The 19,404-nt window shown below is 44.3% G+C and overlaps 1 protein-coding gene across 3 annotated transcripts in view; it reads right to left on the bottom strand.

The window, feature by feature from the left end:
* ITPK1 (inositol-tetrakisphosphate 1-kinase) overlaps positions 1-19,404 on the bottom strand; it is a 122,476-nt gene that overhangs the window by 81,938 nt on the left and 21,134 nt on the right. The window contains exons 2-3 of one of the 3 annotated variants that reach the window (XM_073578123.1): positions 7,768-7,844; positions 3,901-3,925 (exon numbers count right to left, since the gene is read on the bottom strand). The exons of 1 other annotated variant lie outside the window; for it this stretch is intronic. Coding sequence is in view for 1 of the 2 variants with exons in the window: in XM_073578121.1 (XP_073434222.1) it covers positions 3,901-3,925 (25 nt within the window). In the remaining variant the exon portion in view is untranslated. The remainder of the gene's footprint in view (positions 1-3,900; positions 3,926-7,767; positions 7,845-19,404) is intronic. One more of the 3 variants, XM_073578121.1, reaches the window with a different exon arrangement.

The raw sequence follows: 19,404 nt of genomic DNA, 5'->3' as shown, positions 1-19,404 counted from the left end.
GGGGATGCCCAGGTTATACCAGCTGTACATATATAATTATATACAGGAGATGTCCAGGTTATACCAGCTGCACATATATAAATAATTATATACAGATGCCCAGGTTATACCAGCTATACATATATAATTATATACAGGAGATGCCCAGGTTATACCAGCTATACATATATAATTATATACAGGAGATGCCCAGGTTATTCCGGCTGTAAATGTATAATTATATACAGGAGATGCCCAGGTTATACCAGCTATACATATATAATTATATACAGGAGATGCCCAGGTTATACCGGCTGTAAATGTATAATTATATACAGGAGATGCCCAGGTTATACCAGCTATACATATATAATTATATACAGGAGATGCCCAGGTTATACCGGCTGTAAATGTATAATTATATACAGGAGATGCCCAGGTTATGCCGGCTATACATATATATTTATACAGAGGAGAGGCACAGGTTATAGCGGCTGCACCTAAATAATTACCGTATATACTTATGTATAAGCAGAGTTTTTCAGCACATTTTCTTATGCTGAAAACACCCCCCTCGGCATATACACGAGTCAATTGTTCCAGAAAGTCGGTGGGGAAGGTGCAGGAGCTGGCGGCTGTAACTGTGCCCGCTGCTAAAGAGAAAGGAACATTTATTTCTCTTATAGTGCATACATTGACACCCACAGCCGCCGGCTTCGAGAAGATATCCTACTAACCTTCCTGCGCGACCTCGCTACATCTCGTTAGTTCCGGCGCCAGCAGCTCTTCCTGCCGAGTGATCACGTGGCCCCGCTTAATAAGGTAATGAATATGCACACCTCTCTACTCCCATAGGCGTGGAGTGAATATTCATTACCGTAATGAGCGGGGCCACGCGATCACTCGGCAGGAAGAGCTGCTGGTGCCGGAACGAGATGTAGCGAGGGTGCGCAGGCTAAGCAAGTAGGAGGTTTGTTTTTTTAATAGGAAACATGCATACAAGGACAGAGGACGGGGGAGCCATGCATACAAGGATAAGGGAAAAGGAGCCTTGCCATTTCTGTGTCAGTGTTCATCTTGCCTTGCATTTTACTCATAACCAGGAAGAACTGACTTATGTATTCCACTTTTGTGCATTGAGTCCCCTGCAGCCTTAGAAATAATAGTTGTGTTTCTATCGCATTGCTGTTATTAACACAGAGGAGAAAAACTTTTTTTCTTTGCTTTTTTGAGTAGTTGTCACTTTGCAGGTCCTCCTTAAAAAACATGATTTTTCAAAATTTTGGTCACTCCACAGATGGCCCTCCTATCAATCGAGATGGAGAGCGTCGAACCTGCCTATAGACAACTCTGATTCACATTTTTCTTGTATTCAAAAATTCCATTGCTTTTTCATGGAAAAATGCTCTACCTCCTAAGTTGTGCGATATCATTGAGAAAACCTCTTTGCATGGTTCTTTAGAGCTTAGGCTACTTTCACACTTGCGTTTTTTTGCGCTGCGCCTCGTGCGCATTCCAAACGCATGCAAAAAAACGCATTAAGCGTTTTGCATGCGTTTGCTGTTTTTTTGCGCATGCGATTTAACCAGTTTGTCGCCATGTTAACTCTAAAAACGCATCCGTGGGCATGTCCTAGCGCACGCGTGCGATCCCATAGACTGTAATGTTGTTTGTTTGCGCATTCTGTGCACATGTGTTTGTTGGCAGCAGTTGGGCGCACAGAAAAATGCAACATGTTGCGTCGGGCGCACACCTGGAAAAAACGCAGCGCACGAAAACGCACATGAACGCGTACAAGCGCTATACCATGCGCCTGCCATGTTAAAGATAGGGGAGCAATGCGCATGCGCACGATAGCGCAGCGCTAAAAAACGAAAGTATGAAACCAGCCTTAGCTACGCTTTAGCTAACAATTTCCATCATAAATACCTAAAAATGGGATTATTGGACCTCAACTTTCCCCTAGATTTCTGTCTCATCACCGAATCCACCTAAATATTGTTTGTCTTGTTCTTACATATACAGTATGGTAATATTGTGGGTAACAAATCCTACCTCATAATTTGTTTAGTTATACTTTTACATAGTTTCTTTTGTTTATACTTCAGTGTTATTTCCCCCTATTTGATATGTTGTAACAAACTAAGTTCTCCCTATGCTGTTTCCCAACGTCCTCTTTCCCTTTCCCCTCTCTGTTAATAAACAAACCCCTCAATTTCCAACCTACTTACCCCATTTTCCCTTACCACTCTCCCCCACTTGTTAATTATAAAAGATTCAATAAAAATTTTTGAAAAAAAAAAAGATTTTTTTTAACTGAGAACAAACTTGACATTTTGCAGAAAGCAGCAGCTGAAGGATTTTTGCAGCGTTTCGAGCTGTCACTTAACTGGGACATAAGATTACCACATTTGAATACAAGTTTTTTTGCTATCAGGGCACAAATAAGCTGGCAGCTCCTCCGCCTTCAAGCGGGGCCTTCCAAGGCAGCACAGGAAGGCGAGATAAACATTTATGAAAGGAAATGCAAATATAACTTTTTTCCTTCAAAAGGAAAAATCATCTGGAACTTGAACAAGAGTATAAAATGTGATGCTCTATATTATATGGTAATCCTGAGCCTTCTAGTTTATGAATAAATACAGAGTAGTTACTGTGTACGTTACATTATGTATATGGTATCGATCTTCAGTTACATCCTGTATTATACCCCAGAGCTGTGCTCACTATTCTGCTGGTGCAGTCACTGTGTACATACATTACATTACTGATCCTGAGTTACATCCTGTATTATACCCCAGAGTTGCACTCACTATTCTGCTGGTGCAGTCACTGTGTACATACATTACGTTACTGATCCTGAGTTACATCCTGTATTATACCCCAGAGCTGCACTCACTATTCTGCTGGTGCAGTCAATGTGTACATACATTACGGATCCTGAGTTACGTCCTTCATTATACTCCAGACCTGCACTCACTATTCTGCTGGTGCAGTCACTGTGTACATACATTACTGATCCTGAGTTACATCCTGTGATACTCCAGAGCTGCACTCACTATTCTGCTGGTGCAGTCACTGTGTACACACATTACGTTACTGATCCTGAGTTACATCCTGTATTATACTCCAGAGCTGCACTCACTATTCTGCTGGTGCAGTCACTGTGTACACACATTACGTTACTGATCCTGAGTTACATCCTGTATTATACCCCAGAGCTGCACTCACTATTCTGCTGGTGCAGTCACTGTGTACATACATTACGGATCCTGAGTTACGTCCTTCATTATACTCCAGAGCTGCACTCACTATTCTGCTGGTGCAGTCACTGTGTACATACATTACTGATCCTGAGTTACATCCTGTGATACTCCAGAGCTGCACTCACTATTCTGCTGGTGCACTCACTGTGTACACACATTACTGATCCTGAGTTACATCTTGTATTATACTCCAGAGCTGCACTCACTATTCTGCTGGTGGAGTCTCTGTGTACATAAGCATGATTTCCACTGTCAGGCTATGTGCACACGTATGCAGAAAATTTCTGCATAAAAACCGGACTCCTTCCCAGAAAACGCGTGTTTTTGCCGCGCGTCCCCAGACACACAGAAAATAGCTAGAAATGCAGAATTTTCCATGAGATTAATGAGCATGCTGCGTTTTTACCACGAAGCGTTTTTTCGCGGTAAAAAAGCGCATCAATATGCACAAAAAGTGCAAAATGCATTAAAATGAATGGGAAGCTTATTTTAAGGGGATTTTTTGCTAAATCCGCGGGAAAACCGTGAAAAAAAACGCTGTGTGTGAACACAGCCACAGGGTTTTCAATGATTTATCTGGATTAGGATGTCAGATAAAACCAACTATTCCATATGCAATATATGAAGTCTGAAAATAGAAAGTGATCCAACTCACCTGTACAACTTCAATCCCTCGCTTCCTAGAAGAGGAAAAGAAACAATATAGTCAATAGTGGTAACAGCGGAAATTCCAGGTATTGGTGTACATGCAGTAGTAACCACTCCTGCAGCTATAGAAAAAGAATAGGACTTTATTATACCCAATGGTTTATGAGAAATGTCCCTCCTCTCACTTGGTAAAATATCTTCCTTGAACTCGCTATAGAAAGAGAAATCAATGATGCTCACAAGCACAGACTACAAGCTAAAATACAAATTTCAGGGTCACAGATAAACAAATGGAGAGAGTCTTCCACGACTGAACGGTGATACAATGAGAGGGGGATTCGTGGCTTTCCCAGGATCAGAATGTATTATCAAAACATAATCCTGGAATGATGCGACATCTGGAATAGCAGGATCTTTTAGGATCTATTATTTATGGCAGGAATTACTCTGATAGGATGGTCAACGCGAATACTCCAGCACCGATATAATATAAAGCTTATTTATAAATGTGGGACTGATATCAGCCTCTTATAATGCTCTATTACTGATATAACCTCCAGACATTACATCATATGTGACTGATATCAGCCCCTCTTATAATGCTCCAGTACTGATATAACCTCCAGACATTACACCATATGTGACTGATATCAGCCTCTTATAACACTCCAGCACGGATATAACCCCCAGACATTACATCATAAGTGACTGATATCAGCCCCTCTTATAATGCTCCAGTACTGATATAACCCCCAGACATTACATCATATGTGACTGATATCAGCCCCTCTTATAATGCTCCAGTACTGATATAACCCCCAGACATTACACCATATGTGACTGATATCAGCCCCTCTTATAACACTCCAGCACGGATATAACCCCCAGACATTACATCATAAGTGACTGATATCAGCCCCTCTTATAATGCTCCAGTACTGATATAACCCACAGACATTACATCATATGTGACTGATATCAGCCCCTCTTATAATGCTCCAGTACTGATATAACCCCCAGACATTACACCATATGTGACTGATATCAGCCCCTCTTATAATGCTCCAGTACTGATATAACCCCCAGACATTACACCATATGTGACTGATATCAGCCCCTCTTATAATGCTCCAGTACTGATATAACCCCCAGACATTACACCATATGTGACTGATATCAGCCCCTCTTATAATGCTCCAGTACTGATATAACCCCCAGACATTACATCATATGTGACTGATATCAGCCCCTCTTATAATGCTCCAGTACTGATATAACCTCCAGACATTACATCATATGTGACTGATATCAGCCCCTCTTATAATGCTCCAGTACTGATATAACCCCCAGACATTACACCATATGTGACTGATATCAGCCCCTCTTATAATGCTCCAGTACTGATATAACCTCCAGACATTACATCATATGTGACTGATTTTAGCCTCTTATAACCAGGGCTGTGGAGTCTGTGTCCATTTTGGTGGAGTCAGAGTTGATATAAAATGGACCGACTGCTAAAACATATAATAAATTGGGTACAGTATTAAAATGCAGGATTTGCTGACAATTTTTTCATAAAAATTTCGTAAAGTTATGAAATGTCCTATAAATGTCTGTTCTATTCCTGATCAAAGGATCTCGACTTTTAGTTGAGATGAATCTGCACTTTATGTGCATGCTCAGTAGTAAGGCTGCGCCTCCACAGATCAGAGCAAAAAGGCACTGATAAGGAACGCCTGCAGCCCTGCACTCATCTCAAGTACTGCTAGGGTGAACATGAAAACAGAATTAAGGCAAGTACTTCATAAAGCCTATCTAAAAACTTTTAATAAACTGTGCCGAAATCGATAGTTCAGTATATGTTTTCTCTGTATGCTTCATGTTTTAGTTTGCTTTTCCTCTGAGCTCAAGTTTGAAGAGGTTAGTTGATCTCAGTCTCTTCATGTTATTAGCTCTACCACCAGTTTCAGTTTTTTTCTGGGGTAGGATTCAGCAAAAACTTGCTCTCTTCATAGACTGTGAAGCATCATGATGTGAAAAATTTGCTGAGCTGTACCCTAAGAAATGCCTGAGATTGAAAGTTCCAAGTACCTCTCCTGGCGCCTGCGTACTGCAGGACTCTGCTCTGCCCTCAACAGGGCAGAGCAGAGCAGTGCGCCAGAACCACGACAGGAAGGAAAGAAGAGGACGGCATCGTATGAAGATGGGAGGCGCCGGACGGGACCGCGACACCCATCGGACCAAAACCGGACCCGAACCGCCCCTGGGTGAGTATAATCTAACTCGCTTTTCTTCTCTTTCAGGTTACATCGGGGGCTTATCTACAGCATTACATAATGCTGTAGATAAGCCCCTGATGTCGGTGCCGGCAGCTCATATTCGAAAAAAAGGGGTGACAGATTCCCTTTAAGGCATATATCAAAAATGTAATACAGTCTGACACAAACTTCAGACAGATACCAAAATTACAAAGCAGATTGTAACATTTTCATTTAACATGAACTAGCCCCTATATCCAGTATCCCACGCCCCCTCTCCCTCCCCACCCCCCCACCCCAAACCCCATCCCAATATCCTTTATCAAACTAGTAAATCTCCTCTTGATAAATTTATACACCACTTCACAAAAGCTCAGCCGCACAAGTACAATATCTGCAGAGGTAATTAACCGACTCCCAACCTACTCTGCAACAACTCAACACTCGCCACACCCGGACAATCCATCCGCCCCACACATTTTCAAATTTTGTATGTTGACCTCTCTTAATGTAAATATTCCTTTCTATGAGGGCAATAAAGTTTATTTTATTCACAAACTTTTTTGACTGGTGGTTTTTCATCTAACCAATGCATCGCAATATGCTTGGGGCAGCACCTATTTAATGATTGAGCGATAACACTATATGAAGATCAATGGACACTGGTGGCTGAATTGAAGGAACTGCTTCAGCACAAAAAAATTAGAAGCTGAGAATTCAACTACTGGTATTTTCATAAAGGAGTGGAAGAACTTGCTGTTTATTTTGCCCCAAAGAGGATATTTAATCGCAGATGGCATTGCTGCTTCAATGAAACAGAGCGAGACTCTGCTATTCAAAAATAACATTCCTCTGGCAGCTGCTTATGTGGACCCGAGTCATTGTATATTGCTGGATGTTCAACAGATTACTAACGGAAAAAAAGCTCTGATTGAGGTAAGCAGTTATGATGAGTGACTACAGGACTGGCAAGAGCAAGAGAACTTGGGTTTTCTTGACAGTTCTACCACTGCCATTATCTTCAGCCTCACAGACGAGGTGTTTAATTTTGAAGAGTACAGTGGGGAAAAAAAAAAGCATTTAGTCAGCCACCAATTGTGCAAGTTCTCCCACTTAAAAAGATGAGAGAGGCCTGTAATTGACATCATAGGTAGACCACTATGAGAGTTTAAATGAGAAAACAAGATTTATTTTGCAAATTATGGTGGAAAACAAGTACCGTCTTTTTCAGATTATAAGACGCTCCGGATTCTAAGATACACCCCACATTTTGAGGAAAAAAAATAGGAAAAACTTTTTTTTAATAAAATGGTGGTGCTTCTTATAATCCATGCGTCTTATTGCTTATCAGGGATGGTGCATACAGTGAAGCGGGGTCGCAGGGTCACTGCTGGAGGAGGCAGGAGTAGGGTGATGCTGCAGGATGGGATGAGGGGGTGTTTCGATGAGTGGCGGCGCAGCTGCTAGCTCCTGATGCTGCGGGTGTCTCTGGCGCTGCTGCAGGCGCCTGGCAATGCTGCCTGGTGATGCTGCTGCGTTTGTCTCCGGTGGAGCCCCAGCAATTCCATGGGTTTCCTGTGCAGTGGACTCCGGGAAAAATGATAATTACTTACCAGTAATTTGATTTTCCAGAGCCTTGACAGCACCGCAGACATGAGAGATGGTATCCGCCCCCCCGGAAACCGGTAACCTGTAGCAGAGACATAAGAAGGGGGCGGCACCTCTCTCCTCAGTTTGTTTCAGAGTATGCAAAGGTAACCGCCTTATTAGTATATATACATGTTATATAACAGTGTCACTAATATTCACCTTTTTCCTTTTTTTTTTTTTTTTCTATATATATTTTCACATAGATTTACATATCCAGATACAACTTTAAAGTTTCTGGTGCACCACACAACCATCACCAAGATAGGGCAGGAACAATGCGGTGCTGTCTTGGCTCTGGAAAATCAAATTACCGGTAAGTAATTATCATTTTTTCCCTTCCCCATAACAGCACCGCAGACATGAGAGGAAAGATAGAATAGACTCATAGGGTGGGACAACAGCAGACAACACTTTTCTCCCAAAGGCCAGATTTGAGGGCCCTAGGTCTAGTCTATAGTGACAGAAGAAAGTGGATGGCGAGGACCATACAACTGCCTTACAAATCTGCTCAACCAAAGCATTTGCCCTTTCAGCCCAGGACGTGGCTATAGCTCTCCTAGAGTGAGCTGTTACACCCAGTGGGGGAGTGTGACCTGAAGAATAAGCCAGTGCAATACCCATACACGAAGCCATCGTGCAATCGTTGACTTTGAAGCTTTCTTACCCCTGTTTGTCCCCTGAAAGGAGACAAAAAGGGCTGATGACTGTCGCCATGATTTTGAAGCTTCTATATACTGAAGCAGGCAACGTCTGACATCTAGGCAATGGAAGGTTTTCTCTCCCTGGGATTTGGGGTTTAGACAAAACGAGGGCAAAATTATCTCCTGCTCCCTGTGGAATTTGGAATTAACCTTCGGTAGGAAGGCCGGATCAGTTTTTATGATCACTCTATCATCCAAAAAGGTGGTATATGGTGGAATTACGGATATTGCCTGCAGCTCGCAGACACGACGAACTGAATTCAGGGCCACCAAGAGTACTGTTTTTAGCGTTAGCACCTTTATTGAGATGGAAGCAATAGGCTCAAATGGAGACGATGTCAGTGCCCTTAACACTAAATTTAGATCCCAGGGAGCTACCTTTGTTGGCAATTTTGTGGGCCTGGATGTAAAGGAGGCCCGAATGAATCTATAGATCCATGGGTGGTCAGCCAATTTCTGATCAAACAACGCCCCCAGGGCCGATACCTGCACCTTTAAGGTGCTTGTGGTCAGTCCTTTTTCTAATCCTTTCTGGAGGAATTCTAGGATCTCTTTTATTGGTACTTTTTGGCCTGTCCTAGTCCATTGTCGGCCCGTGAACTGTAAGAATTTTTCCCAAATTTTCTGGTATTTACGTGAATTTACCTCTCTCCTGCTAGCGAGCAGGGTGGTTACTAACGGGACTGAGAAACCCTTTGCTAGGAGTCCCCTCAAGTTCCACGCAGTGAGGTGCAGCCTGTGAACTCAGGGATGTTCTACTGAGCCCTGGTATAGCAGATTCGGGGTATCTTGGAGGATCCATGGGTCCGAGATAGACATGCGTCTGAGCCATGTGAACCATGCCCTTTTCGGCCAGAAGGGCGCAACCAGGATTATTCGAGATTTGTCTTGTCGGATCTTTTTTAAGACTACTGGAATCAATGGAAACGGGGGGGGGGGAATGCATACGCCAGACAAAATTTTCAGCGGTGTAGCAGCGAATCCACCCCCTCTGGTCGTTCTCTTGGATTTAGGGAGTAGAACCTGTCCACTTTCCGATTTTGTCTTGTAGCAAACAGGTCTACCTCCGGTGTGCCCCAGGCAGCGCAGATTTCCCCAAATATTTTTTGATTTAGGGACCATTCTCCCTGGTGTAGTACATGACGGCTTAAATAATTGGCTAGATAATTGTCTGCCCCCTTTAAATGTGTACCCGATAAGGACAGAATTGTTTTCCGCCCATGCGAATAATTCCCTGGCCTCTCCCATAAGGGTTGCCGACCTTGTACCACCCTGCCTGTTTATGTATGCTATGACCGTGTTGTTGTCGGATAATATTGTGACATGCCTCCCTTGCACTTCTTGTTTTACTAGGAGAAGGGCTCGCCTTACAGCCGCCAGTTCTTTCAGATTTGAGGATGCATCCCTCGTTACGGGTTCCCACTGGCCCTGTAGGGTTCGTTTCTCTATGTGTGCCCCTCAACCACTCGGACTTGCATCCGTGGTTAGTACCACCGAGTTTTGAGTAGTCCAGGGCACTGATCTGTTTAAGTTTTCGGTGCTCAGCCACCATTTTAGGGAATCCTGCACTTGAAGTGAGAGAATGATCTCCCGATTTAAATTGTAAGGACCCCTCCCCTGCTCAGATAGGATCTGCCACTGTAGTTCTCTCGTGTAGGCCTGTGCCCACCGGACCGCTGGGATTGTTGCTGTCAAAGTGCCCAGGAGCGACATTGCCTCTCTTATTGAAATGGCTCGACCAGATTGTATCCGCTGTATTTTTTGTTGGATAGCCCCAACTTTCCTTTCTGGAAGAATGCACTCCTGTTTTAATGAGGCCAACTGAATTCCAAGGAATTCTTGTGACTGAACTGTAGTTAATCTGGATTTTTTTAGATTGATCATCCAGCCTAACCTGGTTAATATTTCCAGAACCTCCGTAACTGCATTTTCGCAACTTTGCTTGCCGTTTGCTATGACGAGGAAATCATCTAAATAGGGTACCAACAGGATATTTTCCCTTCTTATAAAGGACGCTACCTCCCCGATGATTTTTGTAAATATACGAGGGGCTACTGATACTCCGAAGGGTAGGCATTGGTACTGGAGATGAGTGGGGACTTGAGCAATCTCTACTACCAATCTTAGATATTGCTGATGTTCTCCCCATATTGGCACATGGTAATAGGCGTCGGCAAAATCTATTACTGTCATGTAGCAGCCAGGGTCGAGTAGCTTCACTGCTGATCCCAAGGTCTCCATTTTGAATTTTTCTGTCCTGATGTACTGGTTCAGGGCTTTGAGATTGAATATTGTTCTTAGTGACCCATCTGGTTTTGGCGTGAGGAACAGAGTGCTGTAAAACCCCTTCCCTACCTGATGATACGGTACTTTTATTATTATCTCTTTTTGTATGAGGAGTTGAATCTCCTTTTCCAGCGTGGCCTGGTTCTTTTTGGCTACCTGGGTCACTTTTACTCGATGCGGTGGAAGGCTTAGAAAATGTAGTCGTAGGCCCCCGGCTAACAGGTCGGTTACCCACTTTGAGGCGGGCAATGCTACCCATTGCTGAACAAAGAACCGAAGCCTTCCCCCAACCGCCCTGGCGTCATTGCTTAGTATCGGGTCTCGGGGTGGTTTTGCTAAAGAGGAATCCTCTCTCTTTCCTTTCAGGGTCTGCCCCGCAAGGCTCTATCGTCTGGCCGCCCCCGGCTCCCTCTATTCCCTGCTCCACGAAAGGACGAGCGAGCTTCAGTCTACCAACGCCTAGGGAAGGGGGTTGGAAACCGTTTTTTCTTATCTGACGCTTTTTCTAAAATTTCGCCCAATGCTTTCCCAAACAGGTATTGACCCTCACAGGGGACGGCACAGAGTTTGACCTTTGACTGGAAGTCTGCCGACCAGTTTTTTAACCAAAGAGCTCTGTGGCCTGAATTCGAAAGGGCGCATGCACGAGCGGCACCTCGGCCGGAATCTACTGCAGCGTCAGCCAGGAATCCCGCTGCCTTCTGTAGGGAAGGTATTGCCTCCAGTAGTGTCTCTCTTGGACATTTATTTTTAAATTTGGTCACTTAATTCGTCCAACCACTTGACCATAGCACGCGCTGTACAAGTGGCGGCTACCCCGGGTTTGAACGACCAAGCCGATGCCTTCCAAGCAGATTTTAGAAAAGTATCCGCTTTCTTGTCAAGGGGATCTTTTAGGGCGCCCATGTCCTCAAATGGCAATGCTATCCCCCTGGAGGTACTAGCAATGGCGGCATCTAGCCTGGGAGCTTTTTCCCCATTTATCGCATACCTCCTCATTAAACGGGTATTTTTGTTTGAGCGACTGCGGTATGGACATTTTTTTGTTGGGTTTTTTCCATTCCCTCTTAATTAAATTTAATAGGTTATCATGAAAGGGAAAAACCCTTCGTTTTTTCCCCTCAAGATTACTAAACATAGTATCTTGAATTGATTTTGGTTCTTTAGGTGTTTCAAGTCCCATTGTGGACGTTACAAGTTTTAGTAACTTCCCAATATCCTCGGATAGGAAATATGGACGACCCTTTTCCTCGTTCGAGGAGTCTAGCTCTGAGTCCGAGGCCCCTATCTCCCCTTGTTCTTCCTCAGACTCTATGTCGGTAGTTATTTCTGCGGGAGGAAGAGGAGGTGGGGGTGAAGCAGGTGCTACGTTGGAGATAAGTGTAGTCTGCTCCTTCAATTGATCTTTAACTGTCGACTTTACTTGATCCCGGATCATAGTTTTAATGCTCTGGAGTAGTGACGGTGACTCTTCGGCCACTATTTTGTTAATGCATGAGCGACAGTCGCTTCTCATAAGTTTTAGCTAGGGCCTTTTTGCATAATGCACATTCCTTATTCTTTTGCTTTGATGTGGCCTTTCCCTAAGAGAGACATGACATAGGGCAGTCGTTAATACTATGTGTTGCCTTACAAAGGCACTCACCCGGCCCTCTGGGTACCCCGGTAGCCTGTGGCTCTTCCTCCTGTGCGCGCATCTCGCCTTCAGGATCCATCTGATGCTTTAGCCGCCTGGCTGCTGGTCTGGCTCTGCTACTCCGGAGCCTGTATGCAGCCTCTCAGGGACCGGTTGCACCTTGCCTTATCCTTCTTTTATGGAGGAGCGGTGCGCGCCTCTGGGACTGCTCCCTCCCGGAAGTGCCCAGTACACCGCTCCCCCGGCATGTGACGTCACCTCCGGTGCTACCCCGGAAGTCGTCGGCGCCAGCGTCGTGGTGGCCACGCCTCCCCCGGCCCTGCCACCCACAGGAGCGGCCGCCGGGGAGTCTCACGAGGAGGCCGCTGCAGCGCCCACCGAGCCGGGCTGACAGGCGCGCGCCACCGCGCTCCGCTGCCTTCCTCTCCCCGCGGACTTCGGCCTCCTGGACGGCTAAAATCAGAGGGGATCCCTCCGGAGGTATGGACTCTGCCCCAGGCATCCGCCTGCGGGAAACAGGAAACCAAACTGAGGAGAGAGGTGCCGCACCCTTCTTATGTCTCTGCTACAGGTTTCCTGTTTCCGGGGGGCGGATATCATCTCATGTCTGTGGTGCGGTCATGGGGAAGGGAAAAATGGCCGGACTGGGGAGGCGCATGCGCAGAAGGAGATCTCAGCACTGAGATCTCTGGAGATGATATTTCAGCGCCGAAATCTCTTCTAAGATCTCAGTGCCAAGAGCTTCATCTGTGCATGCGTTGGTTCGGAGGCCATTTTCTTGAAGTTCTATGCTGTAGATACAGGCGCTCAGTCCAGAAATCCGCAGCCTAATACCAGAAGTGCAATGGCGCCGGCCTGCACTATGCCGTCCGCATACAGCCGAACACCGCCGATGACCGCGCCGACACCCTCAGCTCCAGGCCTGCTGCATTGCCCCACCATTGACCCTGCCTTCTGCCAGTGTGCTCCGCAGCCGCCGCCAGCCAGTCAGTGAGAAATGTTTTTTTCTCCATTCACTTTGTAAGATGCACCCTCATTTACCCACCAATTTGAGGGAAATAAAAGTGCGTCTTAAAAAGCGCAAAATACGGTATTTTTTCTATAAAATAGATTTTATTATATAAAAGCGCCAAAACAAAGAAAAGATAAAAATGAGGTATCTGTGTAATCATACTGACTCAAAGAATAAAACTGCCTTATAAATTTTACCACACAACGGCATAACCTCCCCCTCCCAAAAAAAAAAAAAAAAAAAAAAAAAAAGATATTTATGAATTGCTGGTTTTTGTTCTGCCTCCCAAAAATCATAATAGAGCAATCAAAAAATGCAATGCAATGTGACCAAAAATGGTACCAATAAAAAAGTCAGCTCGTCCCGCAAAAAACAAGACCTCATATGACTCTGTGGGTCAAAATATGGAATAATTAGCTCTCAAAATATGTTGATGCAAAACTATTTTTTGCAATAAAATGCATCTTTATCTTTTAGTGTATGACGGCAGCCAAATATAAAAATTTGCTATAACACCTCTTGTACACGTCCTGATATTTCTGGTACAGGAAATAGTGTCCATGCTTGTAGTACGTGTGGCACACGTGTGCCGCATCAGTACCACACGGACGGGCGCCAGGGAAGAAACGTTACAGTAAGCACTGTTCCTCGGCACAGGGTGCTGAACACGGCTCTCATCATTCTCCCCTGCTCTGCCGGTGATCAGCACGAGAAGGGGAGAATGATGAGAGTCATATTTAATAAAAGAGACAACAGGCAGCACCGTCTGCGCTATAAATAAATGAAAAAAAGCGGCGTGGGTACCCCTGTATTTTCTATCACCAGCCAGGCAAAACTCACAGCTGGGGGCTGCAACCCTCAGCTGTCAGAAAGGCTGGTTATCAAGAATAGAGGGGTCCCCACGCTGTTTTTTTTTTTCATTTAAATAGTCTTAAAAAAAAAAAAAACGGTGTGGGGTCCCCCTCATTTTTGACAACCAGCCTTGCTAAAAGCTTACAGCTGGGGGCTAATAATCTCAGGCTGGTAAGGGGCCATAGATATTTACTCCCTCAGCCTAAAAACAGCAGCCCACAGCTGCCCAGAAAAGGCACATCTATTAGATGCGCCAATTCTGGCACTTTGCCCGGCTTTTCCCACTTGTCCTGTAGCCGTGGCAAGTGGGATTCATATTTGTGGGGTTGATGTCACCTTTGTATTGTCAGGTGACATCAAGCCCACGGCTTAGTAATGGAGAGAAGTCGTCTGTAAGACACCTATCCATTACTAATCCTATAGTTGTATGGTAAATAAAAAAAAAAAAAAATATACCATACTTGTCCGTCGTTGTGTCCCACGCTGTAATCAATGTCTGGGGGATAATTAGTTTTCAACCTGGACGGTGTTAAGATGGAACCGTCCAGGCTGAGAACCAATGGTGAATGAGCTGCTGGGAACACAGCGTCAGTGACCGGGCGTGACGTCATAGAGGTTACCTTCGGTCACTGGGCTCCATTCCCAGCCAGGCTGAACTGCGGTGAGATCCCCACTAGCACCGTGAGCGCTCACGACTCACAGTGCTATCGGAGATCTCACTGCAACTCAGCCCGGCTGGGCCCAGTGACCGAAGGTAACCTCTATGATGTCACCCCCTGGTCACTAAGCGCTCACGGTGCACAATGGACAGGTATGGTATATTGTTGTTTTTTTTATTTTAGTTTTATTAGAGATCGTTGGCTTTGGTGGAATTAGGTGAGGTCGTAAGTATAATTTATTTGAGATTATTAAAGGAGTCCGTCTCATTTTTTTCAATTAAAGGACTTTATTCTGGCTGTGTCTTTATTTACCATATAGCTATAGGATTAGTCATGGAGAGGTTTCTTATAGACACCTCTCCATTACTAAGCCGTGGGCCTGATGTCACCTGACAGTACAAAGCAGACATCAACCCCACAAATATTAACCTCACTTGCCACTGCTACAGGGCAAGTGGGAAAAGCAGGTCAAAGCGCCAGAATTGGTGCATTTAATAGATGTGCCTTTTCTGAGCACTTACGGGCTGCTATTTTTAGGCTGGGCGATCAATATCCATGGCCCCTTATCAGCCTGAGAATACCAGTCCCCAGCTGTGAGCTTTCGCAAGGCTGGTTGTCAAATATGGGGAAGACCCCATGCCGTTTTTTAAAAATTATTTAAATATATTTTTTTTAAAAACAGCGGAGACCCCTCTATTCTTGATAACCAGCCTTGCCGAAGCTGACCGCTGAGGGCTGCAGCCGTCAGCTGTAAGTTTTGCCAGGCTGGCTATAGAAAATACAGAGGAAACCAAGCCGTTTTTTTTCATTTATTTATAGCGCAGGCGACAGGTGATGAATACCCCCATCAGCCGCTCCTGCTGACACTGTTATTAGCAGAGATCTCTCTCCAAATGTAACGTTTAAAGATACTTTGTGGCATTTGCGCACTATTGGCTTTTTTCTAGCGACTCGACCATGTAGCCCATTTTTCTTCAAATGCCTCCTTATTGTGCATCATGACACAGCCATACTGCTAGTTATCAGATAATGCAGTATTTTCAGCTGATGTTGTTTTTTGGGTTTTTCTTTGCACCCCTAACAATTTTTCTGGTAGTTCTGGACAAAATTTTTGTTGGTCTACCTGACTGTGGTTTTGTTTTTACAGAACCCCCGATTTCCATTTGTTAATCACAGTTTGAACGCTGCTCACTGGCATTATCAATTCCTTGGATATCTTTTTGTATCCCTTTCCTGTTTTATACAGTTCAACTACCTTTTCCCATAGATCCGTTAACAATTCTTTTGTTTTCCCCATGACTTACAATCCAGAAACATCAGTGGCTGGATGAAAGATGCAAGAGTCTGTCTGGATCCAAGAAACACACACAGCTTTTATGCACACACACTGATTACAAGCAAACAGGTCACAGGTGAGGATGTTACCTTTAGTAGCCATTCAAACCCATTTGTGTCAACTTCTGTGCATGTTATCAGGCCAAAATCACCAGGGTATGTGAACTTTTGTTCAGGGTCATTTGGATGTTTTGGGTTGTCATTAAGATATAAAAAAGAGAAAACACAGTAGTTTGATAATAAATGGCTTCACCCAACCACTAACCAGGAGAAAAAGTTTTATCATTCATATTCTGTGAAAAAAGGCCAAGAAAGCAAAAATTCTGCCATGGTATTTAAATTTTTGAGTACACCCGTAACCTCCAGAGACATTAATATCTTATAAGACTGATTATTATTAATTGCTGCTATTATATGCTGCTTGCTGAAAGGTGCATGGTCCTTGAACAGAGTCCACTTCTGTTGAAAAGAAATCTGTACGAATCTTATGTAGATTTTTGTACAAAATATAGTGAATTATCCTTTGTGTAAAAATAAGCTGATAGCGGTTGCGTGGATTGGGTCAACAGTTACACTAAGCGTCTCTCAAAGAAAAATTAGAAATTAGGAAAATCTAAAAAGCAGAACAAGAACAGTTGCAAAACCGTTTATTCAGCGAGGAGGCGGCAGGAGGGGTGCAACACGTTTGCCTCACAGTAGAGGCGGCTGGTTACCATGACAGCCAAACAAGGCCTCAATGTAATACCCTGATAATGGCTCCACAGCTTCACACACACAGATAGAATGACCGCGACAATGGACTGACTCACGGACTGGATAAGAAAGCTACAAGATGTACCTTAATGTCTGCTACAAAGTATCAGTTCAGGTCAAAAGTGTCTAAACTATGAGGACAGGAGAAAGATTTATTCACCTTGAAAGGATTTTACAAACTGGATACAATGGTAACAAACTCGCAATTATGAAAAGTAAAACACAGGGCTGCATGCTTTTGCGGAAGATCAGCAATAAATCTGCTGTTCGCTATGCATTAATAATTTAGACACACCGATTTCGTTCCACACATTGCAAAAAGGTGAAAATCTGGAAGACACTTGATATTTTGCAGTTTTTATGTTGCCAATTCAAAGGAGATTTTTTTTTCTGATACGGAAATTATATTTTTAAACCCAATCCACATGTATTATTTTGTAAATTTCTGCAAATTTTCAGAGCAGAATTTGCAGTGAAAATCCACAATAATTCTGTGCGTGGAAATTTGCCCTATGAGGTGAACAGATTGCTTCCATTCATCGACATCAAGCAGATTTTACAATGGTGAATAGCAGGTCGCACAACTCTTCACACCGATTAAAGGGGGATTCCAGTTACTACAAGTTGTACTTGTTGCAGTAATTAGTATATTGGTGGGGGTCGATTATTCTCAGCAGCAGGAATTTAGGTCTCAGCACTCAGATCCCCTCAAATTTTTAGTTATCAGCAATTCAGTGTACAGGTAAGAGCGTGAAATAATTGGAATAAACTTTTAAGAAGCGCTCTTCCGAAACTACCGTATTTCCGAAACCTGTGCAAGGGTATATTAACATGTTAAATTTCCGCGCCATTTCTTGGCAAGAAAAATGCTGTGTAAAATAGGCGAGTTTTCGATTCACTTTTTTTGTGTATATTTTTCCCCACTCACTAGTATGATTTAAATATGCAAATCAAAGATAAACAATGTGTGCACGATACTTCCGGACTGAATAATGTAAAAGCAGAATGCAACCCCAAGCAAAAGAAGAAAACAAATTTATAAAAAAAAAAAAATTCGTTTTATTTTTGCTTGTCGCAGTACCCTGTGACGGAGCAGCAGCGCATGCTTCTCTTTGGCTGCGCGACTTGCATTGCGGCTAAAGTCACTGTGTAGCCTCAGCCTAAAAAGCCCCAAAGTTTTTGGTCTATTGGTCCTTTATACTTACATTTTTCCAAACTATGGACAATGTACGATATTTACAGGCTTCTAGTTCCAGACAGAATACAATATACACAGATTATAGCAGAGAAACAAGGTCAGCAGGGGTCCCTCCACCTAGTGTCAGCAGGGGTCCCTCCACCTAGTGTCAGCAGGGGTCCCTCCACCTAGTGTCAGCAGGGGTCCCTCCACCTAGTGTCAGCAGGGGTCCCTCCACCTAGTGTCAGCAGGGGTCCCTCCACCTAGTGTCAGCAGGGGTCCCTCCACCTAGTGTCAGCAGGGGTCCCTCCACCTAGTGTCAGCAGGGGTCCCTCCACCTAGTGTCAGCAGGGGTCCTTCCACCTGGTGTCAGCAGGGGTCCTTCCACCTGGTGTCAGCAGGGGTCCTTCCACCTGGTGTCAGCAGGGGTCCTTCCACCTGGTGTCAGTAGGGGTCCTTCCACCTGGTGTCAGTAGGGGTCCTTCCACCTGGTGTCAGTAGGGGTCCTTCTACCTGGTGTCAGTAGGGGTCCTTCTACCTGGTGTCAGTAGGGGTCCTTCTACCTGGTGTCAGTAGGGGTCCTTCTACCTGGTGTCAGTAGGGGTCCTTCTACCTGGTGTCAGTAGGGGTCCTTCTACCTGGTGTCAGTAGGGGTCCTTCTACCTGGTGTCAATACGGGTCCTTCTACCTGGTGTCAATAGGGGTCCTTCTACCTGGTGTCAGTAGGGGTCCTTCTACCTAGTGTCGGCACCTACAGTATTTATTTTGTAGCCATGAGCAAAAATTACAAGGGAAGCCTTTTACTGTGATCCAGACATACCTGGAGGCTACAGCTACCTTACCACACCTTGCAGTCCACGAGTCAGGGCGAGTCCATGAAAACTCCGTTTCCTGAGATATTGTAGGCGGAATTATACTGTATTGTGGACAAGAATCCAACCAGATAGATGCACCACATAGTCCAGTCATCTTTCCTTTATACGTTTCCAGGAATCCTGAGAGATAACCAAAAGGCTGCCAGACTCCTACCTAGTGGTGATATATGAATGTAACCTGATTGAGACTGTGGCTACAATGTAACATGTACCACATGTCAGGAATTCTCACACAGTTATGTGACTATTTTAGAGCTGTAATATTCGTGTTAATAAGAACAATTTGTTTTGTGCATTGTTGGTCGCAGTACCAT

Source organism: Dendrobates tinctorius, unplaced genomic scaffold, assembly GCF_039654945.1.
Source record: "Dendrobates tinctorius isolate UK_male_01 unplaced genomic scaffold, ASM3965494v1 ptg000058l, whole genome shotgun sequence".
NCBI classification, from domain to species: Eukaryota; Metazoa; Chordata; class Amphibia; order Anura; family Dendrobatidae; genus Dendrobates; species Dendrobates tinctorius.
Note: the sequence above shows the minus strand (reverse complement) of the source record. Positions and strands in the feature narration are given on the sequence as shown.